This window comes from Mirounga leonina, unplaced genomic scaffold, assembly GCF_011800145.1.
Source record: "Mirounga leonina isolate KUSES-001 unplaced genomic scaffold, KU_Mleo_1.0 Mir_366, whole genome shotgun sequence".
NCBI lineage: Eukaryota > Metazoa > Chordata > Mammalia > Carnivora > Phocidae > Mirounga > Mirounga leonina.
Window position 1 is genome coordinate 10,297,488 of NW_023270709.1, and position 27,845 is coordinate 10,325,332.

General features: G+C 38.3%; 1 protein-coding gene across 2 annotated transcripts; it reads right to left on the minus strand.

Annotated features, from left to right (window-relative positions):
• Nucleotides 1–602: 602 nt before the first annotated feature.
• EEF1E1 (eukaryotic translation elongation factor 1 epsilon 1) lies at nucleotides 603–21,545 on the minus strand. Of its 2 annotated transcripts, none has more exons than XM_035030822.1 (4): nucleotides 21,421–21,545; nucleotides 16,225–16,425; nucleotides 10,420–10,515; nucleotides 603–1,225 (listed from the first exon to the last, which is right to left on the minus strand). In XM_035030822.1, exons 1-4 carry the CDS (start codon nucleotides 21,505–21,507, stop codon nucleotides 1,085–1,087), a joined length of 525 nt encoding a protein of 174 aa, XP_034886713.1. In that variant the 5' UTR covers nucleotides 21,508–21,545; the 3' UTR covers nucleotides 603–1,084. The 2 variants fall into 2 exon arrangements, with proteins under 2 accessions (XP_034886713.1, XP_034886714.1); XM_035030823.1 differs by lacking the exon at nucleotides 21,421–21,545 and adding an exon at nucleotides 18,812–19,243.
• Nucleotides 21,546–27,845: the final 6,300 nt, after the last annotated feature.

Here is a 27,845-nt window from a genome sequence, read left to right on the forward strand (position 1 = left end):
ACAGAGAAAGAGGCAGAGGGAGAAGCAGGCTCCCAAGGAGCAGAGAGCCCGATGCGGGACTCGATCCCAGGACCCTGGGATCATGACCTGAGCCGAAGGCAGACGCTTAACCATCTGAGCCACCCAGGTGCCCCCCACAGTTTAGCCATTTAAAGTGTGTAAGTTATTTATTCTTGAAGTATGTACTCATTTGTTTTATCCAATGCTTAGGCCACCCAAGTGCCCCTAAAAAGCTCTATTTTTCTTATTATTTGGAAATAAAAGTTCTTTAGCTCTCAATAATTATTTACTCAGCCAGTAAGTTATAAAATGTATAGATTTGTTAATAACACGTGTCCTTGTTCTTTAGAGGGCTTCAGCAGCAGCCCTGAGTTGGCTTTTAGTTTAGAAAAATCTAGTAGTTGTCAAGTCTAAAGTTAGTGGAATAGCAGGAATTTCCCATCTTGTTTTTAGCCACTGCATATTCCAATAAACCCAACACAACAAAAGAACCATTAGCTCCACTGAATGTATCTTATTCCAGCTCCCTCCAAGGCAGTTCAGTAGTTAGTTTCACCTCAATGAATACTGACTACAGGAAAGAAAGAAACAAACAAAAAAGATTTTTTCAACCACATTTACTGGCTCACATAAATATTTGAAAACAAATCCATCTGTCTTCCCTTTCTGTATACTTGGCACAATTTATTATAGTTATTAAACAAATTACTGTAAATATCCATAAGGGGGAAATGAATTGTAAAATATGAGACGGAGGTCGATAAATAGCCAAGTTATGTCACCACTGAAAGGACTATTTTTTTCCCCTTAAGATTAAGCCACTGATTTGCAAGTTTTACTAAAATAAATTTCATCTATGAAAAAAAGGTTAATTTATAACTTGATCTCAAGTTTTGACAGTTGAATTTTTATATAAAAGCTGCAAAATTTCAACTGAAGAACAAATAAACATTCAGACATAAGTTTATTCCAACTTCAGCAAATAAAGAATGACTGTGTATCCATTTACGTTATTTCTCTGGTCCAGAATATACTTTCCATTTAAAATATTTGTGATCATGCTTCTGTATGTCATGGATAGCTCCTAGTGGGAATTAGTATATAGTCTGTTCTTGATGAAGACAACAATGGACAGATGTTGCCTGATCCCTGGATAATGCTGAATGTGACAAAACCAGCGAGACACATTAAGATATTTCTCCTTTTCTTGAACTGTCAGGTCAACCTAAATAGAGATTAAAAACACACACAACACAGACATTGCATAAGAACAATTATCAATACCATTTGTGTAGAAGATAAAAAACTCGGAGAAAAACTCCAGTTCTCAAAAGCCAATACATTTAGATAGGAGTAAAAAGTTTCAGCCACTTAGAAGAGCCATTTGTTTGATGATTTTATGTTCAGTTCAACACCAGACATGCTTTTTAGGGAAATCTCAAATTTTCAACAAATGCAAGAATTACATTAACCCAGCACCTGGAGATCCAAATGTTACAGGATTTGTGTCCCCTTAGTGCCCCGGTTCTTGGTCACGCTGCTTTGAAGAATGAAGAGTGGACCAGACGAAGAATGGTGGGCAGCAAAGTTTATTGAGCAAGAGTATAAAGTTCCCAGAGAGGGAGGCGGGCCCGAGTGGGTTGCCCTCAGAGTTTCTAAGTTTAGGGGTTTTTATTGAGCTCTTCTGCGGAACTTTCTTAAGCAATCAGGGTGTGCTGAGTTGTGCCCATCAGAGCTTTGGTCACATATCTATTAGGTTAGTGTCCACGTGTTGATGGTCTTTTTTTTGCTGACATCTGGGGGCTTAGGTCTTACCTGTCCCTTGCCTGTGATATTGACAAATGCTTTTGTGACAAATGCTTTTGTGACAAATGCTTTAACTGTCTTATTTTAGGACATTTTGCAGAAGTCATTTCTGCAAAGGCTGCAAAGCAGAATGTCGGTGCGGTCCTAAGCTGCAAAACAGGATGTTAGTGCTGTTTTATCTTAGCTGTTCTGACTCCATACTTTCTTGTTGGGGACCCTGGCTCTGACCACCTAACTCCTAACAGAAAGAGTTTGTTTTTTACTTTTTGGAAAGGAAGATAGGAGAAAGGAAGAGAAGAGCTTCTAAAAGGCTAAGACACTGGTTCTCTCTACAATATTTTTTAGCAAATCTAAAAGCAAGGTTTATTAGGACCTAACATGCTTAACAAGGGAATACCATGTAAACCCGAATATATATATATACTTCCTTTCTCTCTATGTATATTACTTCCTTCCTCTTAAGCTCTGGGGAAAAACTGTACTCAAGAAGATGATGACCCACTTAATTACAAGTGATTATTGCCTAATACAAGAAGGAAGGGCTATTTCCAGTGGCATATGCCTCAGATGAACAGACCTTCTCAATTCGCTTTGCTACAAAGCTGAACTCTCTCTCCAGGGGAAGTAGCAGGCCACACAATTTCCTGTCAAGCTCAAGAATGCCCAGAGATTTGGTTAGAGAAAGACACAATGAAAACAGTTGGTGCCGATCATTTCACTGGGCTCCAATTCCAAAGTAGGTGACTCAGAGACTTTTCTCTGAGACAAATCTTGGACTGGAATGATTAAGAGCTGTCAGGTAAAGCGAGCGCCAGCGGGGCAGTAACTAACAGCTATGACCCATGTTTAAGAGTAGAGTAGGAAGCTCCTTTTCCTCTTCTTAAATCAACATTTATTCAACAGATATTACAAGTCTCTGTAAAACTGACTGGAATATTTACACAAGGGAAAAAAAAAACCCCTCCTGTGGTTCACATCCATTAGCAGTCTGCTTGTTGGAAGGCAGGTCTAGCGAAACAGATGTCCTGTGGCTGTTCAGAATTTGGCATATACTTGTGTCTACAGGCAAAGACTCTGCTACGTTACTGGGTCAACAACACTGAAGGTCAAATCACTCTAGTAGGCAAAATGTATTGCAGAATACAAAATAGTATTAATAAAATTAAAAGGTAGATATGTAGTATTTTCTCAGTAAATGTTTAACTGAACTCATATTCCCATTTCATATTTACTATAAGGCAATTTATAAAGAAAAATTTATACAATCATCCTGCTTTCCTTTTTACCTTAGACATGAAGATACTATTTTATCAACAATGTATTAACATTGTCTTTGGTGGCCTCAGATGTCCAACTCTGTAGGCTCAGTTTACTTAAATTATTAGCAGTGAAAAAAAAAATTATTAGCAGTGAAAATCTCCTGCTTCTGCTACATAAAAAAATTTAAGTTTCAGGTTTAGGTCCTTACTTATAAGCTGCTACACAAATTATAAAAATATACTCATCTTGTTTAAGGCGGTGTAAGGTTGCATCTAGTTATCAGAAATACCTTACTGTAACTATTTCACCTACAATATCGTTAATAGAGATAGAAAATTAACACAGTAGTCAAGAAAACTGACCAAGAATGTCTTTTTTTAATATAAAAGTTACTTTTTATTAAAAGAGAATTCATGGCTTCACATATGAAGAATTATCTTATTCCTAACTATCTGGTCTGTACACAGGAGGCAAATAAACAACCACTACAGAATAAACTGAGTATCAGTTTATTCAAAAGGTAAAACACATTTTGTAAAAGAGCTGACACTTCATTCTTTTTCTAAATCTTTCCCATATGTGAACTTCACCAGCTCAACCACTAGTATACATATACACAGCTACAAATCTAACAGGAAATCGGGGGTGAGTTTTCTTCATTCATACACACATACATACATACATACATTCGAAATCAACTTCAGCAACCTCTCCCGATAGCTAAAGCGAACAAGTTTTACTCCAACTTGATTTCATGTCAGTTGCTGAAATACAGGATTCAAATCTCACCACCTTCTACAATTTACTTTTCACAACTCTTCCATTGAAAAGTCTCCACTCAGCCTCTTGGTGAAATGTTATTTTTCTGAATGAATTAAAACACACTGAGAAGAAAGCATTTCCAAACAATACAGTACTAATGCTTGTTTGATCTATGTGCAAGTTGTTCACTCAGACTCTGAAACACAAAGGGCAGTGTCTGTTTACTATTTACATTTCAGAGGAGTATTTGCTACTGCAGAAGGCTGGTTAATGCTGCTACTAGTATGGCCTATTATTTAAAATGGCAAAACAAGACACAACACACAGCAAAATCGATATTCTCCAACTTAAAAATTGCACATTGAGTCTCTAGTGTAAGGATTATGAATAGACTCAAGGCACAAAGGAACTTATTTTTTATTTTTTGTTTTTTTTGGGGGGTACAAAATACATTTTTTTAAGGTTTATTTATTTATTTTAGAGAGAGAGCAAGTGAGTGGGAGGGAGAGGAAGAAAGACTCTCCAGCAGACTCCCCACCGAGCACGGAGCTGGATGCAGAGCTCGCTCCCACGACCCTAAGATCATGACCTGAGCCGAAAGCAAGAGTCGGATGCTTAACTAACTGAGCCACAGGAGCCCTGGTGCAAAATAATTTTTATTCCAAGAGCTTCTAAAGCTTCTTCTAACATTTCCAATTTATTCCAGTAATTTTTAACGAGATGACCTACTTCAGAGAATGTAAATCTGTTCATTTTCCCTCAGAAAATTTTGCCAGAAATACACAAGAACCTTTCCAAAAGGTGCTGGTTACCACTGACCCTCCTTTTAGTTTAAATTTTGGAGCTTGTCCCATGAATCTGAGAAAATTATGACTGATCTCAATTTGTTAGCTCTGCTGTATTTTTGGTAGGCATTTTATTTCTGAATTTACTGTAAATAAACACAAAACAGGCCCCTCCTCCCCCCCCAAAAAAACCTTAGAATTTTTTAGAACTTTTTAGATGGGACCCCCTAGGTCCTTTCACATACAACATTGGTCTTCCAGCATCCCTCTCTAGTCGGCTAGTTTCTTTTCCTTTCTTACAACAGGAAACACAATGCGACTTTCCAGTCACCACTTCCTGTTTCTTACTGGCCCACATGCCACTGTGTCTACAGCCATGATTCTTGGCTCTTTCTACCTAATCATCCCTTTTTATTTATATTGGCTCTCTATACCTAGTCTGAACCTTCAAAGCCAAAGAGATAATATTCTTAGCCACTAATTTCCCATGGAGACATGTGAGCACCACTTTAAGTGACCCATTCCAGATCGGGGTGAGAGGCTGGTTTGCTACCTTCGGGACATTCTTTATGGCTGGTGCTGCTGGACTGCACTTAGCCGTTTCTTGTACTTTTCCTTTCTTTCCAAAAGAACGACATACCTCCACTGGTGCTCCTAACTTCAAAACAAATGTATTTTAGTTGATAACAATCTCATAGTCAAGCAGCTCATAATGCTACAAAGGATTTCAATAATCTTGAGTAACAGTGTGTTCACAGGGACTGCTATCTATGAGTGAAATCACTTTAAGAAAGCAATGAATCACTGGTATGATAATAAACAGCCACGCTAACTGGCAGTTTCACAAAGGAAGAACAACGTAATATTCCTCAAAGGAATTAAGATAGACCAGATCTTAAAATTAGAGTAACTTAGCCACAACTAAAATTGGGCTCACAATGAAACAAAATACTGTGGGATTATCTGATGACTTGAAGGTTCCCTGACTGCTGTTTTGTACCCTGTGCTGATTACATATTAAGTATTTAATAATGGGAACAAATAAATGAAGGAATGCATGAGGGCAAAAATAAATATACTGCCAAAGCAAAGAAGCACAAGAAACTGTCTGATGAACATGAGCAGGTAGCCAATCTGAGCTTTACATCGATTCTGCCTGAATTTAATACTGAATAATCACCTTTTTCTCATCTGGATATATTTACACCTAACTCAAGAGGGATGATGTCATTTAACACCACTGTGCAATTCTATCACAGTAGAGGTTTGAGTCGGTGAGGAGTTCCTTGAGAAGGTGTTTATTTCTCTGATGTACTTTGCCTGCACATGGACCAGGGTGGGAGAGATGCTTTGGTTATGGACTCATTTCACGAACCCAAAGGGATGGTGAGCTGAATGATTTACATATCATTCTACTCACTTTTGTTTTGAAAAAGATAAGCATAATATCCTTCATCATAATATCCTAGTCACTACATGTAAAGAGGACATACATTCCAAAACAGGAAATATAAATGGGCACATATCATTAAATATTGTTAATGTAACCCGAGTTTTAACATGCTGAACTGAACAGAACACTTCTAACCTGCCTGAAAACCCAACGCCCTCCAGGACACCTGGATTCATAATTAAATAACTATGCAGCTTGTGCTATCACGATTTCGCTTTATTAGAATTATGACCTTGTTCACTCTGCTAGCCAAGAAATTCCAGACAAGCTCCCTCCTTCTGAGTATTTCCTTTCCCTACCACATGACCTGCATAAGCCAGGAGAGAGAAAAACATAAATACACACTTGGTTTGCAAGAGTTAGACTTTATTACATGGGAGAAATGCTGTCCTTCTTAATGAGAGTCGCTGCCACAAGAAGACAGGCCTTCACTAGCCAAGTGATGGTCCGGACAGGCCTTCACTAGCCTGCTCACAGCATCACACATAGGATTAGAGATGACATTTCTCCTAATATTAAGCTTTAAAATTAAGTAATGCCACATTTAAATGTTTTAAAAATGTCTACAAGGGTGCCTGGGTGGCTCAGTTGGTTAAGCGACTGCCTTCAGCTCAGGTCACGATCCCGGAGTCCCTGGATCGAGTCCCGCATCGGGCTCCCTGCTCGGCGGGGAGTCTGCTTCTCCCTCTGACCCTCCCCCCTCTCATGTGCTCTCTCTCTCATTCTCTCTCTCAAATAAATAAATAAAAAATCTTTAAAAAAAAAAAATGTCTACAAGGGCGCTGTTGTTGTTAGATATAAATTGTTCTTATGCTCCTCCAGAAAGTAGCCATGCTCTTAACAGTGGACTCACTCTCAAGTCAAGTTATGGACACCTCCTAGCTGAAAGACTGTAGATTTGTCACTGGGATAAAGATAGGTAGATACCATAACAGCAAACTCTCTTTAGCCTAGAGGCTTTTGTATTTTGAAATGAGGTATACCATGCCACGTCACCATTCTACATTCAAAAAGTTACTAAAATATTTTGAATCTAGAATGGAATAGATCAAATTATTTCAGCTCTACTTAAACTGTCTTCACATTCAAATAAGGTTTTAGAGTTAATCATATTGAAGCAAAAACTAAAGATTACACTATAAAGATATACAACCTAAAATAGGAAATACAAAGAGGAAGAGATTGCTAAGCATTGCTGATCTCAATAAGCATCTAGTTGTATGATGCATTGTGCTAAGAGCTGGAAGGGGTACAAAGAGAAATAGGACATGATCCTCCTCAATCCCCTTATTTTGCTTAAAATTGAGTCTTATCTCTTCAAAATACAAGGAACATTTGTCCTAATTTATTCCTGTTGTACCAATAATTATTAATAGCCCTCCTTTCACTGTCAAAAGTGTTTTGGATGAGAAAACAGATGGTCATCCTACTCACATGCAAGATTTATATTCAAACTTATCACTAAGCTTTCTAAAACAACACAAATTCCCTTAAATAGCCAAAGGCATCCGAATCCTGCAGATATTTTTCTGACAATTTCATGATTCTACATTTTACTTTGTTCTACTTGCCTCTTTAACTTTTCTGTAATATTCTGACGAGAAATTAGCACTTTGCCTTATTCAATTCTTTTCATGTGAAACAGTCTTATCTCTCCTAAGAGATCAACAGTTGAAAACAGGGTTTTATATTTTTTATGTCTCTCAAGGATAGTATTATAGACACATATAATGAACTCAATATGTATAGTTGTAATAATAGAGACTAGTAGGCTGAGCGAAGGATCATACTAGGTGGTTACAGTGATGATGTTATAGAACTCAGCACAAAACTTTAGGGATTTTAGAGAAACAATGCTTAATAAGTCGAGTAAATCCACTGAGGAATTAGAGCTTGAGGGGGGATGAAGAAAAACTGTCATACATTATGGTTTTTTTTTTTTTTGGTCATACATTATGTTATTTGACGGTGTATGAAGGGTGTCCCCATACACTGCGACGCTTGCAGCAGAAGGCGAAGTTCGTCTCGGCCCCTCCAAAACCCAGGCTGTGTCTTTGCACAAAGCACCTGGTGTTCCAAGCCCTAGCTTCCTTCTCTATGATAGGAGGATAATACCATCTCCTTCCGAGTTATGAGGTACAAAGAGAAAATATACATAAAACTGAAAAATCTAGAGGAATCCGTTATGTTATTCAATGTTTATGGAGGGGAATGCAGACTATTTGCATGTGGGAGGAATTACGTGAGACGGTAGTGTTACAAATATGAGTTGCTGCAGTCTCTGGCTCAAACAGTTTACGATTTAAAAGAGAGAAATTTTCCAAGAAGAGTTACAGTAGAAAGTGAAACAAACCGAAGCTGAGGGAGGCTGTGAGGCACAGAGAACAGAGGAAAGGGCTCTTCAGTATGCTTCAGGAGCCTGAGAGGGCTTCACCAGGAGGTCAGTGCTGCAGCTGAGTGACACTTGCTGAAATGTGAACCAGTTTGGGAGGGAGAAAAGGGCTGGGCCCAGGGAGCCAAAGAGAAGAGCAGTACGAGGACCTTGAGCAGAGGGAGCACAGGAGGAGAGACCAGGGAGTATGCTAAGGCTGAGAGAGGGGAGTGTGGGGCGAACAAGGATGATGAGGCTGGCAGGGGAGGCAGGGTCAACATGAAGAAGGGGCTCCCAGCCCAGGCAGTGAGGAACTACTTATTTTGAGAAAGACACATTCATGAGAAAAATCGCTCCACTGGCCATGAAGATGGACGGTATGAGATGAAACTGGTGGCAGGAGGCCATTTTGATAGCCCTGACAGAAGATAATGAATTCTGGAACTAGGGCAATGTCACCCAGGATCACAGGAAGACACATGCGAGAGGCATCCAAGAGGTGGAAACAATAGTACCTGATTAATTGGATGCATGAGGCGCGGAATACTGAAAAATCTATGGGTTATTTTTTTCCACAGGGGAAAAGCTGGGTGATCTCAAAGAAGATATCTGACCTCTCTGTGCCTCTCTTACTTTATCTGTAAAATGTGGATGATAATAATAATACTTACCTTACAGGGCTGTTTTAAGGATTAAATGAGTTAACATTTATGAAGCATGGAGAACATAGTGAGTGCCATTTAACTGTAAATAAATTTAAGATGGGATACAATTTAGAGACTGACCAGGGGGCACTTGGGTGGCTCGGCTTGGTTGATTGGGCATCTGACTCTTGATTTCACTTCAGGTCTTGATCTCAGGGTCCTGGGATCGAGCCCCGAGTTGGGCTCCACACTCAGCGGGGAGTCTGCTTGAGGATGCTCTCTCTCCCTCCACCTCTGCCCCTCCCCCAACTCACACTTCTCTCTCATAAATTCTCTATAAATAAATTTAAAAAAAATAAAGAGACTGACCAGATAAAGGGGAAAATTGCACATATGGGAAAGAAAGGATATAAAATTTGGGACAAGATCCAGAAACAGGGCAGGAGGGTGAGTTCAAGTAAGAGGGCAGTGAAAGGAGACAAGATGGTTAAGGATAAGCATCCAGTGGGCTGGAAGATGAAGGCATTCAAATGAACAGTCTCCAATTTCTAGCTGAGAGAGGGAGGATGACTCCATGATAATGACTAAGATAAAGGGGGAGGGAAAGGATGGGGTTAAGGAAAGTGCTAAATGTCTGGAAGTATGCCTGGCAGGAATGAAAGAGCTGATCCATAGGAGAGCCTGGCTGAAAATGGATAGTATAAATTTATAGTGGTACCAATCTGTAGCTTTGGGATTTCTCCAACAGAGCTCAGCTTGGATATGGGATTGAAGGCATTTATGAGAACTGACCAAGGATATGGGATTTACAGACAAAGGTGGTGAATGTGCAGTGGAGCAAAGAAGCTGCAGATACTAAGAAGAGTATCGGAAGTTACACAAAAGGGGATCTAGGTTGGATAGGGAAAAAGTAAATAGGTTTGGAAATGGGAAGGAATCCAACTGCTTCAGACAATGATGGGATTAGTGAGTTAAGAGATTACAAACTAAGGATTAGAGGTTTCATAGAATATGGAGTATGCAATTAAGATGTTAGAAGGAGAGTGGGATGCTGATGACAGGGGCCAGGTGATGATGACGATCAAGCTCAAAGGGTGGCAAGAGAAGTAGGTGCGAACAAGAGTAGAAACAACAACAGGAAGCAAACAGGTCAAGGAACAGGAAGCTACTATATTTGATGGAAATGTGGAAGGAATATGTGCATACGGTACCCTGTATAAAAATAATTCATTTTCATTTGAGAAGGTGAAAATGCAAATTTGATTTAAATTCAAGACAAATAAAAAAATCATTCTGAACATTACAGAGAAAAAAGCTAACAACTATTCAAATACTCACTATAAAGCGATGAAGTCCATAGTACAATAGGATATCTGCTAAGGTAAAGTTATATCCTGTAAGGTAGACTTTATCTTCAAGATATGAATTAAGATCCTAAAAAATAAAAATGAAAAAAATAAAAATTTCATTTAAAAAACAGTAATAATTGGGGTCCCGGGGTGGCTCAGCCAGTTAAGCATCCAGCTCTTGATTTCAGCTCAGGTCATGATCTCAGTGTTGTGAGACTGAGCCCCATATCGGCTTCACGCTCAGCTCGGAGTCTCCTTGGGATTCTCCCTCTTCCTCTGTCCCTCCGCCAACTCACGCACGGGTGTGTGCACTCTATCAAATAAATAACATCTTTGAAAAAAAAAAAAAACAGTAATAATAAAGTTAACTACCATATCATTGGACTTTAAACATTTAGACTATTAAAAAACAAAACAATGACTTTTAATTTGATAAATTTAATCTGACATTAATAGATTCAGATTCATTCAAAGAACAGATCATATACTAATCACCTCATTTTAAAAATAAGGTAAATGTTATTAGTCTTATTTTATTTTAAAGAAATAAGAAAACATTAAAAAATGCTATTCAGAATGTCATCTATGACCATTTGAAAGACACCAATTTTGGGGGGGGGTGGAGATCATTTTATAAATTATGTTCATGTTAGATTTAATTTTTCCATTAAAATATAAAAAGCTCTTCAATAATTTCTCTTAAGAGGATTATAATTTATTGGTTTGCTGTATTTTTATATACGTATATTCAAAAATTTTTAATTGTAATACAATCATGTTTCCATCTTAGCCACTTTTAAGTGTATAATTCAGTAAATATCAGGGATATACACTGTTGTTTAATCAGTCTTCAGAACTTTTTCACACTTCAAGACTGAAACTCTATCCTGTTAAACAACACCCCATTTCTCCCTCAACCCGGACCCTGGCAACGACCATTCTTTCCATTTCTATGAATTGACAACTTTAGACACAACACGTAAATGGAAGCATAGGGCATTTGTCTTTTTGTGACTAGCTTATACCTAGCATAACAACCTCAAGGTTCAGCCATGTTGTTAACATGAGTCAGAATTTTCTTCCCTTTTGGGGCTAAATAATATTCCATTGTTTATATATACCACATTCTGTTTATCTGGTCATCTGCCAATGGGCCCCTCTTGACTATTATCAATATTGCTATGGATGTGGGTGTACACATATCTCTTTAAAGCCTACTTTGAATTATTTTGGGTATACATCCATAAGTGGAATTATTGGATATACGGCAATTCTATTTTGATCTTTTGAGGAATCAGCATATTGTTTTTCATAGCAACTGTACCATTTTACATTTTTTTTTTTTTTAAGATTATTTATTTGAGAGAGCGAGAATGAGAGAGAGAGAGTACATGAGAGGGAGGAGGGTCAGAGGAAGAAGCAGGCTCCTTGCTGAGCAGGGAGCCCGATGCGGGACTCGATCCCGGGACTCCGGGATCATGACCTGAGCCGAAGGCAGTCGCTTAACCAACTGAGCCACCCAGGCGCCCCCATTTTACAGTTTTAACTGGCTTCTTAGTTTTTTTGTTGCTGAGTTATAGGAGTTTTTTTTTTTTTTTTAAGATTTTATTTATTTATTTGACAGAGAGAGACACAGCGAGAGAGGGAACACAAGCAGGGGGAGTGGGAGAGGGAGAAGCAGGCTCCCTCAGAGCAGGGAGCCCGATGCGGGACTCGATCCCAGGACCCTGGGATCATGACCTGAGCTGAAGGCAGTCGCTTAACCAACTGAGCCACCCAGGCGCCCAGAGATATAGGAGTTCTTTATGTATTTTGGATATTAACTCTTTATCAGTTACATGATTTGCAAGTATTTTTCTCCCATTCCATGGGTTGCCTTTTCACTCTGTTGACTGTGTCCAGTGATGCAAAGAAGTTTAAAATTTTGATGTAGTCCAATTTATCCATTTTTACTTTTGTTGCCTGTGTTTTTGGTGTCATATACAAGAAATCCCTGCAAAATCAAATAACATGATATTTTTTCCCCTAGGTTTTCTTCTAAGAGTTTTATAGTTTTAGGTTTTACAATGAGGACTTCAATCCATTTTGAGTTAATTTGTATATATTGTGTAAGGTAACATTCCAACTTCAATTTCATTCTTTTATAACTGGAGATCTAGTTTTTCCAATACCTGCAGAGACTCCAGTTTTGGTTTTTTTTTTTTTTAAGATTTATTAATTTATTTGAGAGAGAGAGAGAATGCACACGTGGGTGTGCGGGGAGGGGCAGAGGGAGAGAATCTTCAAGGAGACACCGTGCTGAGCACGCAGCCCCATGCAGGGCTCCATCTCAACAACTCATGATTCATGACCTGAGCCAAACCAAGAGTCTGACACTTAACCGACTGAGCCACCCCTAAAACTCCAGTTTCAGACACCATTTAAACCCACAGAAAGTTCTTTGCCATTTGTTCTCCAGACACAATCATCAATTTTCAAAAGGCAATGTTAAATTAAATATGTACACAAAAGAATTCATTTAAAATCTTTAACAACAACAAAATATGAGTAAGCACTGAGCTCCCTAAATGGTGAATAAGCACTTTTGAAGGAAAAAAAGAATTAAAGTACATGTTAAAAAATGAAATAAAAATCTTAAGAGATCCTAATCTAAATTAGAAGTAAAGTCTGACAGAACAGCATGAATGAATCAATTACCTCCCTGAGAAAAGAAAAAAATGTAGATAAAAGAAAGATTGTATGAATACTCTGGGTTCCTCTCAAAATTAACATGTAATTTCACAGCACAGGAATTCATGCTGCATTTATTACATTACATTCAAATCAAATGAGACAAAAGATTCATATAACCTTTAGACAAAGGTTTATTGAATCAGTTACATGGATTATTATCAGATATTCTCACAGGCTTCTCTAAGGACTCGTTTTAGAACACTGCTCAGTGGTCAACAGCATATATTCCAGAAAAATTCCTTAAACTGTAGAGAACATTTTGTTTTCTCAAATCACATCCCAAATGCCTGGCCCATGGTATTTCTGTAGATAGTAAATATCTGCTGAACTGAATTTAATGTCTTTGAGTCTGCCCACGTCTTCATCTAAAGACAGTAATTTTCAAAATGCTATATAAGCATGGAACTGCTAGGGGTGCTACAGATGAAGGCATAAAGGAATATGGACAAAAATGAGACAAATGCAGGAAAATCAAAATAAAATTTGGGTACAGAGGGTGAAATAGACTGGTATATAAGGAGCTACCACTTAAATTCTAGAGTGATCTGTGAATGGAGATGGTTTCTCTCCAGTGTCTTCAAATGAAACACCCTGGATAAAGCTTAAGAATAAAATATATATTCAATTTAATTTTAAGAAGCATTTTTTAAAAAGGCCTGAAACAATAATTTAACACTGGTTTGTACAGTGTATATATTCTTAAAATAGAATCCATGTGTAAGTTTTTGTTATAGAGACTCTCAAGGTTGTTGTCTTTAAAATGTCTTTATAATTAGTATTTTTCTGATTAGTGATATAATTCAAATTTTCCCTGCCATATCACAGAATCTCACATATTCAGAATATTCACAGAATTAATATTCAGTGTCCATTTCCTTTGTTTTAAACAAGTCTTTCCCATGGCCAAAGTTATTATCAAATATTTCCCCCTATAGAGTTCTGAGGCTTTTTTCCCTATTAGTATTAAACTTTTTAATAACATTGAAAAAGCAGTATAATAAACAGTTATATATTCTCCATCTAGATTCAACAAATGTTAGTGTTTTGTAATGCCTGCCATTTTGAAATTATGTATTACATTATGAGCCATTTAAACTTAGAATAGTGGTTTTAGCCCGAAATGGAACTTTAAAGAGTAAGAAGTAAAAATAAGTAATACAAAGATAAATAGCAGTATTAAAAAGAACGCATACAAGGAAATTTTTAAAATGATTTAAATCCTGATACACCTCTATGAAGCAATACTAACAGGTTATCAGAAAGATAGTATAAAGGAATATTCTGTGGACATGAAAGGTATTCACAACACCCTGTCAGTGAACAAAAATGCAAGTCACAGTGGCCAATAGCTGCCCACTTTTAAAACAAAACACACACACGTCTATACGGAAAGGAAAAGCATGGAAAGAACATGAAGGGAGTTCAATAAATATTTGATGACCAAACATAAGTGCTATTAGCACTTCTCTCTTGGTGGAACTACTAATGCTTGAAATTTTTTTTCCTTAACTTATATTTCCTAAACTTCTATAATAAATATTTACTGCCTTTAAGATAAAAACAGCCAAAAGCAAAGCAAAACAGAAAACAACACTTCCTCATCTATGCTTATATGGCCAAAAATCACACTGCAATCCATTATACATACATTTGTCTCCCCCACTGGTCTGAGTTCTGTACAGGCAGGGACTGTGTCTATTGGGTCACTGGACCACTGGCCCTTAAAACTGCATCAGGCACATCAGTGCAGGTACAGGTACAGGTAAGGAAACTGGCAGAGCAAGGATGACAACCAAATCACCTGTCCCCCTGTACACTTCAAAAATGGTAATATCGCCAGATTCTCCTGACTGCAATTTCAAATAATATTTACATATCCCAGATACAACATTTTGGTGGAATTACTTCTATGTTCTTAATACCCAATCTCTGAATACAACTTTGAACTTATAAACCCAATTCAGTGAAATCCTGTTCATATCTTTCAGAATGAAGTACTATATTACTATCCTTTCTTCTGGAAAATTGTAAGAGATAGTTATATTTTATTTGCCTGAAATCCCACATTCACGTAGAGGAAAGACATGCTTGCTTCCCTCTAGAAAGGCTGATGAGCATGGCAGAGGCCAGTGGGAGGGGTCAGTATGGATATTAAGCATTAATAGTTGATCAGGATAGACCTATAAAGGAACAAAGCCTGAAATTTATTTTTTATCAGTTCTCTTTATGATATCTATCAAAAATACAGTTTAAAAAACCATTTCCCCAGAATGATCACTGAAAAGCTTTCAGTTCTATGAGACCTTCTTGCACAACTCATACTACCAATTTATATGACACTGGGAATAAAATCAGAAAACAGTAGGGATTCCTGCAGTGATACGTGGTTGCCTAGATGATCTCTAGGTTCCTTTAAATTCTAAGCTACTATAAAAACTTTTTTTGATCTGCTTTATTTTTATGTAAATAAATAACAAAAAGTATCATTTGGAATATTTTTTACTGCTGGTGACTCTGGAGCCATATTCAGCTTATACCTTATACTGATAGAGTCTTTTATTCTGATTTGCTTCTTTGGAAAGAAAATACAGATCTTAAAGCAATAAGTCTCAAGGAAAAAAATGTGAGTTTTTTCAGATCAATCTAACAGTTTTTTTCAGTAGCTCAGAATCAGATTCTGATTCCCTTCTTGCCTTCGAGAAAGTACTTTACTGCTGAGTGCAGAAACTAAGTATTAAGACATCCCGTTTAAAAAAAAAAAAAATCATACAAATAATTGTTGACTGGTGAGTGTTAGGAAGAAAAAGCATATAGAACAAGGACCCACATGTGTTCAGGGAAAGGTGGTCAAGAACATTTCTCGTGAAGGGGCATCTGAGCTGAGATCTGAAGGGGGAGTGCAGGCAGAGTCTGTTTCCAGCACAGGTAATAACAGGTAAAAATTACCCTGAGGCAGAAGGAAACAAGAAGGCCAATGGCTTTGGCTAGTGAATCTCAGAGGAGAGAGCTTCCTGCTACTAACAGTTCATGCATTTTAGCCTCTAAAGAGAAGTCACAATACCTTCAACAGAGTGCGGATATCGTCTTTATTGGAGTGTCCATCTACTCGAGTTACTCTGTATTCCAACCACTGCTGAACGATTGCTTTTTCTTCTGCAGTGCTCCCAAGCAAATATTCTTTGTTGGCCTGCTTGACAAGATGAGCTGCTATAGTAGTCAGTCCTGTTAGACTTGGACCATTGTTTGTTTGAAGAACTGGAATCTTAAAAAGAAAAAAGAGTTCTTCTGAAAAATTTAAAAAAACAAATACCAACATGACCTTAAGTTCTAAGGAGTTGCTAAATCCCTCATTGTTTTCTCAAACGCCCTAGGATTCTACTCTAAGATACTAAATTACATTCAAATGAAAATCAGGAAAATAGTAGTTAAGATGTTATTTACAATTTGAGAACAGATGCTTGAAATGACACAGTAGTAACATTGCAAAAGTCAATGTTTCTACATAATTCATAACTGTGCATATACTAGAAGAAAAAATGGAAATCCTAATAATACTGCAGTAGTCTGGATCAAGTTTACCAATACCCTATGTTAGCAAGATGAACATACTTAAATAAACCTGACTTCTGTAACAACAAAAGGATATAATTACAGTAACACTGACTTAATTCTGATGTAGTTAGAACCACCAAATGAGATATGGGTTGATTTTAGTGATATGTGATCTAATATAATTATATCTCGTTAACTAGGTATGGACTGTGACAGTGACTTGGTTGCCATGAATTGCATATCCACCAATTTTTTAGAGTGAAGTCACTGTTGGCCAATATTTCATGTTTAAAAAACATTCCAAAATATAATTGGGGCCACTGATAATAGTCTGGGCTTCAGGTAATCATCTGAAAAATAATCCTGTTTTTGTTTCCCTTATTAGAACAGCAATATTGGGGCGCCTGGGTGGCTCAGTCGGTTAAGCGTCTGCCTTCAGCTCAGGTCATGATCTCAGGGTCCTGGGATGGAGCTCCACATCGGGCTCCCTGCTTAGCCAGGGAGCCTGCTTCTTACTCTCCCTCTGCTGCTCTACCTGCTTGTGCTCTGTCAAATAAATAAATAAAATCTTAAAAAAAACCCACAAAAAACAGCAATACCAAGGTTCAGATTATAAGAAATTGACAATTAATTTAAATGTTCTTGATGCACAACCAAGCAAAGCACTATGAGAAATTTAAAAGAAAATGGAAGGTATCATCTGATGAGGAGACTGACCAATTACAAATAACATAGAATCTAAATGACCCAAACAAACAAAAAAAGAGTATTTTCGTGGGAAGACAGCTGCTTTTTGCAGTCACTAAATATCTTGTACTTGTAAAGTGATTTACACTTCGCAGGACACTTTCATACTCACATCTAGGTCAACAGGACTCTGTGAAGTATACAGACAGATTAACATTTTACAGATACAGATTCAAAGATTACTTCCTACAAGTCAAAGGAAGTAACGAAGGGTACTCTCTGGTTTTCCACTTCTCATTCACCACTTAGCTCCTTGAATTTTCACTTTTGCCTTCACACTCAAATGAAGCCTCTACCTCTAAGATCACCAATAGTGTCCTTTTAAAAAATGCACTGAAAGAAAACACTAAGGAACCCTCTGGGGGTGCTGGTTCTACTGTTTTATTCCTTGCTGGCTGGTTCCTTGTGTGGTTACCTACCTGTGTTCACTTTGTGGAAACTCGCTGGGATTTATTTGCTTTTCTGAAGGTATGTTATACTTAAAAAACAAAACAAAATAAAAACAGAAAAAGAACTTGCCATCAATGAGCATGTGGGGGGAAATGACATTTAATTCTAAAGAGAATTATTTGTAAAAATAAATTATCCATAATCCTACATTGCTAAGTCAAAAACTTCCCAGTTACCTTCTCATTACATCTTCTAAGTTGGTAAGTAATTTCATCATCATCTTACAAACAAAGAACCAAGGTCACTCGCTTTGTCATGGCAGAATCAGGGTTTGGATAAAGTTAAGATTGCCTCGAAAGTCCCTTCTCTTTCCTTCATACAACCTAAAGTACACAAATCTTATGTAGTTGCAATCGTGGGAAACATACTTTTTCCACATTCATTTTAGGATGGCATGGTCTTCTAAGTAATCAACGTCAATGGCTAATAAGTAATATTATAATATGCTGATGTACCATAATTTAACAAACCATTCTCCGAAAGCTGGATCTCTGGATTGTTTTCAAATTTTTTTCTTTTATTTCCTTAAATAATCTCTATACCCAACATGGGGCTCGAGCTTATGACCCCGACAGATCAAGAGTCGCATCCCCTACCAACTGAACCAGCCAGGCGACCATGGATTGTTTTCAATTACAGTCTCCCCTTATCTGTGGGGAATATGTTCCAATACCTCCAATGGATGTCTGAAACCACGCATAGTACCAAACCCTACATATACTATGTTTTTCCTATACATAAATACCTATGATAAAGTTGAAGTTATAAATTAGGCACAGTAGTCCAAGATTAACAGCAAGAACTAATAATAAAGTAGAACAATTATATCAATATACTGTAATAAAAGTTATGTGAATGTGGTCGGTCTCTCTCCAAATATCCTATTCTACTGTACTCACCCTTCTTCTTGTGATGATGCAAGATTTCAAAATGCCCATATAATCAGATGAAGTGAGGTGAATGATGTAGGCGTTGTGACATAGTGCTAGGCTACAGCTGACCTTCTGACACTATGCCAGAAGGAGGATCATCTGTTTCTGGATATGGCTAACCATGGGTAACTGAAATGGCAGATATCGAAACTATGGATGGGGAGGAGGTACACAGATGGGTGACTACTGTATAATTGGTAATGTTGCAGAGAAGGCCTTATTGCTTGATGTGGAGAACAAAGGCAAAAGAAAAAAATTAAATTTCCTTACAACTTAACAGCCCAATGACAAGTCAAGACAGGTAGAGTGACATTCCTCTAGGAACTCAACTGCCTCCATCGATGTTAATACTCTGCTAAAGGCAAAAGGCAACCTTAGCTTAACATTAGCCTGACCTCCAGGATCCTGTAAGTCTCCTTTAATGTTTAAAAATCCCCTTCGAAACCTCCTTTATCTCTACCCCCAAGATATATGTTAGCACTCATACTCCAAGCATATGGCCCACTGATATAGGTCTGAAGGGTCTCATGACTAAGGTTTTACTAGACAGTAATAAATGATCTTTTCCTAACAATAGCTAGCCCCTTAAGGTCCTGGAAACCTTGCTTCCAAATACCTTAGAGACTTACGCTATCCTTAACCCTCTGCCAACTTGAAAGTATATAATCAGTCACTCCTCACAATCCCAGTGCAGCTCTTTCTGCCCCCAGGTCCAGTCCCTGTGCTTTAATAAAACCACTCTTTTTGCACAAAAGATGCTTCAAGAATTCTTTCTTGACCATTTACTCCCAAACCCCAATATTTTCACATCATTGCTGGCTTACTGCTATCAGTTGTCTCCCTGCCTCACCAAAAAAAAAAGACCGAATTTTTTCATTTATTCCCATCCCTTTCCCCAAACATATAAATAGAAACTTTCAATAGCTGCCCTCTGCTAAGACCAAAAAAAAAAAAGCTTTAATTAAAGTAAGAAACCACACTATGAACTCCAGAGCCCTCACAACTGCCCTCAAACTATAATTTTGGGCTTACTTTGCATTGTAGCACTTTTCATATTGGTCTACTTCTTGCCCCAAACTTCCCAATCTTTCATAATTTTGGCCTTACACACTTTAAACACCAGGTTTTCTGTGAAGTTTACAAATCCATTCTCACAGTCAAAATTAACTTTCTCGTCCACATTCCTCAACAATGTCTCCTCCGTTTAGCATATATTCTGTCTTGCCTTAAATTAATTGTCCATGACTGTTTCTTATACTAGGTAAGCTTCCTGAAGGCAAGACTCATGTCTTGGCAATGTTCTCTAAAAAAACAGAAACCAAACGAGGAAGCAGTGGGTGAAGGGAAGGAATTAGCATGTGGCCAGAGGAAAAAGCAAAAGCAGGAGGCTTTGTCTCCAGTCAGTGGGCTCATCTTGGACAAGCCCCAAGACCTTTCTATGCTTCAGCTGAACTTAAGTGTAAGAACTACACTAGGACAGGGCGCCTGGGTGGCTCAGATGGTTAAGCGACTGCCTTCGGCTCAGGTCATGATCCCAGGGTCCTGGGATCGAGTCCCACATCAGGCTCCCGGCTCAGCGGGGAGCCTGCTTCTCCCTCTGACCCTCTCCCCTCTCATGCTGTTTCTCTCTCGCGCGCTCTCTAAAAAATAAATAAAATCTTTAAAAAAAAAAAAAAAAAAAAGAACTACACTAGGACTGCTTTTAACATAAACCAAACAAAAAACAGAAAAGTAAGAACAAAAAATAAACGTCACATGGAAAAAATCTCAAGGAGGCAAAAAAAAAAATGTTATCTATCCAAAGTAGTCTCCCTACAATTATTCTCCTTTCCTAATGCATTCCCCATCGACGTCAACGATATTTACGAAACACAAACGTTCTTCACCGCCCTGAGAAATCGGAGTCCTTATATCTTACCAATTTCATACTGTATTAATCTTCCCCTTCATTCTCTTCACGTCATACACTGAACTTGAACAACTCAGAAGAACCTTCCTTGAATCTTCCAGATTGGACCAAGACCACTTATGTGCTCTCTCAGCCATCTCGGCTTCAATACAGCACTTTTCACTTATTGTAATTAAAATAGCAACAATATTTGCCCACCTTGTTAAAACCAAGCTTCCTAGGGAGGAAGGAGGGTGTCCTTCTCAACCACCCCTGCATTCCCCAGTCCCAGCACAGTGCTACTTGGCACCCCGTTAGTTCTCTGGAGTAGCTGCGTGACACTGAATGAAAGGTAGTGTTATAGTCAGTGCTGTCACTGTACGCAAATACGGGACCTCCAGATTGGTCTAAGGGCTCTTTGAGAGCTCTCCTCGCTTTCCCAGAACAGGATGACAATTTCCCAGGAGAAAAGGTCAGGGCAAGCCCGAACGGGGCAGACTGCCCTCCACCCTCCAGCAGCCAAGGCCGCGGGAGACCGAGAGACGCCAGGCAGCCCGCCCTGCGGCGCAGACACGTGGGGGAGGAGAACAGCCGCATCCTCCGCCTCTGCCGGCTAGCCCATCTTACCTGGGCTCAGCAGGGCCCGCTCCTGTCCACCTCTTCCCCTCCAGGCAGCCCCGCTTCTCACCTGGCGCTCGCCCTGAGCGCTGTATTTGTTCCCTTTACTCAGCCCCAGGGATTTCTCCAGCAGCGTCAGCTCTGCGGCCGCCGCCATCTTCCGGCAGGCGCTCCTGGCAGGGGAGGGACTAGGACAGCAAGGATCTCCTGCATTGGCTGGGAGGGAAGGCCCGCTCCCACAAACGTCACCAGCTATTGGCTGAACGCAGGGGGCGTGGAAAACGCGCCTGAGCGCAGGAGGCGAGGCCAAGGTAAGGGGCGGGGCGGAAAGGTGGGCGTAAGACAGGTGGGGAGGTGGTGGCAAACAGCTCTGTGAGTCTTGGAGCTCCTGAGGGTTTATTGGCATAACGGGCTTTGGTGTTGCAGTCGACGGAGTCAGCCAACTCCTAGACAGCAGGCTGTTGTCCTGGCTGCCAGAGTTAACTGGTTAGCTGATTTGGCATGCTAAGAGATTTTTTTATGCATAATTGGAATCGAGATTTACCTTAGCTTGGCTTGGGAATTTGCGAATTTGAACAATCAAATTGAATAGCAAAGAGTTCACAATCTATTAGGAATTTCTAACGGTGTTATTCATGGGGATTTTAATTGTATTGGAAAAACAAATTTTTCTTCATTCAATCTACAGCTCAATAGTAGCAGTAACATTAAAATTTAAAGATTATTTGTAGAGCACTGTGTATGTTAGATACCATCAAGCAATTCCTGTGCCCCAAGAAAATCAGCCATTAATAGTCTTTTTTTTTTTTAAGATTTTATTTATTTATTTGGGAGAGAGAATGAGATAGAGCATGAGAGGGTCAGAGGGAGAAGCAGACTCCCTGCCGAGCAGGGAGCCCGATGTGGGACTCGATCCCGGGACTCCAGGATCATGACCTGAGCCGAAGGCAGTCACTTAACCAACTGAGTCACCCAGGCGCCCAGCCATTAATAGTCTTAATGATCTTTATTTGCAATACCACAAAGATAAAGTAGTGATGTAATTTATGTAGCTTTTTTGTAAATAAGCAATGCATATAACATTTTCCCCCTGAGCTGTTGTATGTTTAGGTCTTTAAAGTAGAAAATGGGTAGTGTATGTTGAAGCCTGGACTACTTGCAAAAGATTTCTGGAAAAAAATTTTTTCCACATTGAAAAGTGAATGAACAAAATGTGTATTAGTCTGAGAGAAATGGAAAAGAAGTACTACAAGGTAGCTCATCACTAATTCAGAAATATGGACATTTCATAGGGAAATGCTGTCCCTGTGTGATACCATCCTTTCACCCAAATACTTAATGAGTTAACACTGGCAGCAGAATTAAATGTAAGGAAAAGGAAATTTGGCCAAATCAACATAAACAAAATACAAAGGAAATTCCAGTGTAAGTGGATTGTTGCACATTGATTTTCTATTTTCCATATACAGAGAATTGAATGACTATTTCACTACTTCTAAAATGGCCAGTCCTCTGAGAAAATTCACCTATTTTCAGTGTTTAGGTTCAGTTTCTGCTTATAATAAAACATTTTTAAAGATTCCACAGTTAATGTAATTCCAGTGGATGGTATATTTAAAATAAGGCTTGACCTAAATGACCTGAACTGTGATTTGAGTTCCAGGATAAAAAAATAACTGAATGGATATTCCCCCAAATGATAGAAGTGATAATTTGGGGGAGTAAGATTGGATAAATGGGTAGAATATCACCTTTTAATTTATCCAGTTTGAATTATTGCGAATGGATTTTGTAATTAAAAAGAAAATTTGTTTTAATGTAGATAGAAGCTTCTTCCCTTCAAGCCCTGAAGTTTTTTAATACTGAATTTCTTTTTATTTTCTGGTATTCTTACTTTGGTTGTGGATGTTCATGAATGGGGGTGGGGGGAATTGGTTAACCACTGCAGTGCTTCTGAAATGAAAGGGAAGGGAGGAGGTGCCACATAAAAGAGGCAAATTTAAACTGGATTCCAGGAGCCAGAGATTCTATTCTTTATTCAGCACTAGCTGGTTGTGTCGCTCTAGGCAGGCAATTAGCCTCATTAAGACTCAGTTTCCCCAAATATAACCCCAGTGGGCTTGGATTCTATCTGGTTCCTTTTGGTGATGACATTATATCTTTCAGTGTTTAAGGTGAGCACATGTATTTCACTTTTTACCTTAAAGTGAACATGCATTTTTGTATACTTTTACCTTAAAGTGAACATGTATTTTTGTACAACTAATGTAATTTTGTAATTGTAATTTTGAAATGTAACTGCACCACTAAAGTAATTTTGTATATGGTTGGCTGGAAAACCTTTTGTTGTGGCCAATTGTGATATATAAATATCACGGCTTGCTTGTTTTAAGCAGAATTTAGGGGTGGTAATAGAGACATGGATCTAGATGTCCCTGGCATATTCTCTATTCTTAACACCAACAGTTGAGAAAGAAATCAGAAGTGCTTCATATAGACAGGACCTGCAGGTTTCATGGGCATGCATGCTGGGAAGGGTCCTGTGCTTGGTTTAATGCTCTGCTGTTGCCATCTTGAATTTCATTATATATATATAATTATATATAAAATAATATATTATATAAAATATTTTATATATATAAAATATATTTGTTTTTTTGAGAGAGAGAGAGTATGCATGCATGTACATGCACATGCCTGTGTAAGCAGGGGGTGAGGGCAGAAGGAAAGGGAGAGAGGGAATCTCAAGCAGGTTCCATGCCCAGCTCAGAGCCCCATGCAGGACTCGATCTCACAACCCCAAGATCATTACTGGAGCCAAAATCAAGAGTCAGATGCTTAACCAACTGAGCCACCCAGTCACCCCTCATTATAGTTTTTTTTTTAAAGGACCCTGCATTTTCATTTTGCAGTGGGCCCCATGACTTATATAGCCCGTCATGCATGTAAAGCTTGTTACCTTTGCTCTTGAGTTTAATAGACTAAAAAGATTCCAAGAAGCGTTTGAGGCTTGGACATTCCATGTCCAGTGCTCAAATATATCTTTAATAAATGCAGATCTATTTCAGAAACTTCAACATGATCTACCATGGCTGCCCGTGTACTATTTGCCTTCTCAGGTACCCAGAGGGAAACTAATCCTTGCTGCGCACTATTGTGTGTGTGTTCAGTGTGTTAGCATAGCTTCTATCATTTGTCTCTACAACAATAGTAGGAGATGTGTGACCCTCCAGGTATGATTCAAGTCAGGACATTGGATGCAATCAACAGTATCTGCTCTGATTAATTTAAGCAGAGGCGGGGAATACAGGAAAGGATTTTAGGAAGTTCACAATAATGTTAGGCTGGAGGCTAGAGAAATAATCTCAACCCTAGGGTTCAAAAACCAAGTTGGAGAATTGGCCTGTTAGGAAACTTCTACCACTTATGTCATGTCTACAAAGTACAAACACCAGAAATTATATGTTACTGCAGCTACTACTGCTACCAACAATATGTCACTTCGGCTCAGGAACACGACCTTTAAATCATTGGGAAACTTCTCTTTCATCATTGCCTGTGCAAGCTGGATGCCTGGGCTACTAGCTTTTCCACCATGCACAGTGGCTTCCTAACATTCCTCACTTCTGGATCAAAGTTCTGATTGGCGGGACTTAGTCACTTGCTTGTGTCCAAGGCTGTAAGTTAATCCAGGAAATTGAGTTTTGACTTCCATATTCAAGGGGAATTGATTATATCTTTATCTCTAGTACCATGACTAAATGATCGAAATAAAGGAGGTGGTCATTGTACAATGCTTATCTGCTCTGCATTGTAGGAACAATATAACTATAAAAAATGTATAACTATCAAAAACTATAATGATTTGTGTAACTACCAAAAACTATAACGATTTGTGTAACTACCAAAAGTAGGGAGATAAGATGAAGAACATATGGAAATGAGACTAGCTTGCAGATTGCCCAATTGGTGTTGATTAGAAGAAAAAAAAAAGCTATTATTTCACATTAGGTGCTGAAGGAGCAGGAGGGAAGGAGAAAGAAAAGATTTCTAGCAAATTCCAATATTGTTCATAATTGTTCAGATAGGCAGTATCCCAAAGAAGAGAGGATTTGGTTATTATATAAAGGTATTATTCTAGAGGTAAACTTAGAGCAAAAATATAAAGTTTCCTAAGCACCAAAAGAAAGAGAGAATGCAAGCAAATAAAGCAGACCATGGAAGTGGGTGGCTGTATGTCTAGCTGTACCCATAGGACAGAACTGAGGCCAAGTATATGGATTATATTAATAAATATGTAGGTTTAATTCACTCTAAAAGAAAAGGATTTTATTTTTTTTAAGATTTTTTTGTATTTATTAGAGAGAGAGTGCACACGAGCAAGGAGGAGAAGCAGAGGGAGAGGGAGAAACAGATTTCCCGCTGAGCAGGAAAACCTGACCCAGGGCTTGATCCCAGGACCCTAAGATCATGACCTGAGCCAAAGGCAGACATGTAACTGACTGAGCCACCCAGGTGCCCCAAAAAGGATTTTAGAATTGTCTAACAAAGCAAAATTCACATGATGTTGTTTACAAGAGCACATCCAAAACAGCACAAAGGGCACTTTATAATGCTAACGGCTACAATATGGGATAAAAATAAAATAGTGATTAATGTTATGTACCCAAAAATGTGACAAAATTTTCACCCAAGCAGATACAACAGGAGATGGCAGGAGACGTAGAAACTCAGGAATAATGGGGAGCCTGTAGTATATCTCCCTCAATCTGAGACAGAACAAGTAGGAAAAAAATCAGGAAGAATATAGAAAATCCAGAAAGATAAGCAGTAATGTAGAACATATACATATGTACAAATCTCTGAAACCTGATAAACAGAGGAAACACCTTATGTATTAGTTTTCCTTTGGCTGCTGTGACAAATTCCTACCATCTTGGTCGATTAAAACAACAGAAATTCATTTTGTTGCATTCTGGAGGCCAGAAGTCCAAAATTAGTTTCATTGCGCCAAAATCAAGGTGTCGGCAGGCTGCATCATTCCAATCAAGGCCAGCATCTTTAGATTTCTTTCTGTTCCATCTTCACACACACTTCTCCTTTGTGTGTGTCAAGTCTCCCTCTGTTCCTCTCTCATAAAGACCCTTGTAGTTGCATAGAGGGCCCAACTGGATAATCCAGGATAATTTCCCCATCTATATGTCCTTAACTTAATCATATCTGCAAAGACCCTTTTTTGTATTCCTTTATAGAGTAATATATTTCCAGGTTCTAGGGATAAGACCTGATATTGGGGGGCCATTGTCAGCCCCCCATACCTTCCTTTTGAGTGCACGTGAACATTCATGAAAATTGGTTGCATCTTAGATCATGAAGAAAAAAAATAAATTTGAAAAGTAACAAATTCTAAAGAATAAAAATAATTTTTTGACCACAATGCAGTAGAATCAGAAACTAATAAAAATAAAAATTTAAAAAGACTTCTTTTAGAAATGTAAAAACATTTTAATAAGCAACTCTTGGGTCAATGAGGAAACACAGGGTAAAATAGCAGAATCTCGTGAATCTATGAATGCAGTTTTGATGGAAAATTTATTCTGTGAAATATTTATACAAATAAAAATGAAAAATGAATTAAAATAAAATTGAAATGTAAATAATTTAAAAATAAGCCAGAAGAAAGCACCAGGAAAGAAGTGATAAATATAAAAGAAATGTGTAAGAAAACAACAATAACAACAAAAGAGTAGAACTTATGAATAAATTCAAGTTGCAAAAGTTGAAAAATTCACAAAATTAACAAACCACTAGCTAGTACGTAGTGAAAAATATAAAAAGGAGAAAGCATAAATACACAAAATTAAAAGTCACGGCGGTGGGGGAGGTTGGTGCCTGGGTGGCTCAGCCGTTAAGCCTTTGGCTCAGGTCATGATCCCAGGACCCTGGGATCGAGCCCCGCATCAGGCTTCCTGCTCCCATTGGGCTCCCTGCTTCTCCCTCTCCCACTCCCCCTGCTTGTGTTCCCTCTCTGGCTGTCTCTCTATGTCAAATAAATAAATAAAATCTTTTTAAAAAAATTAAAAAAAATAAAAGTGGCAATAACCATCATAACAGAGAATTATAGAAATCATAAGAGATTTATTTTGTATAAGTCTCTGCAAATAAATGTAAATTTAGATGAAGTTTCCTACAAAAACTTTCTGAATTTTTTTCTAGAAAAGTGTAATGTAATCAAATTGACACCAGCGAGAAAGATATCCTAAAGATTCCATAGTAATTACTATGGAAGAAGTAGAGGAAGTAGTAAAAGAGCTGCCTCACAAAAAGTACCAGTTCCAGATATACTCACAGTGGGATTCTACCAAAGTTAAAGATCAGATCATCTCAGTGCTGGTTAAACTACTCCAGAGCAAAGAAGAAAAACTTAGAAATTTGTTTTACAAAGAGACTAAAGCATTGATCCCTAAACCTGTCAACTATATCTCTAAACAGGAA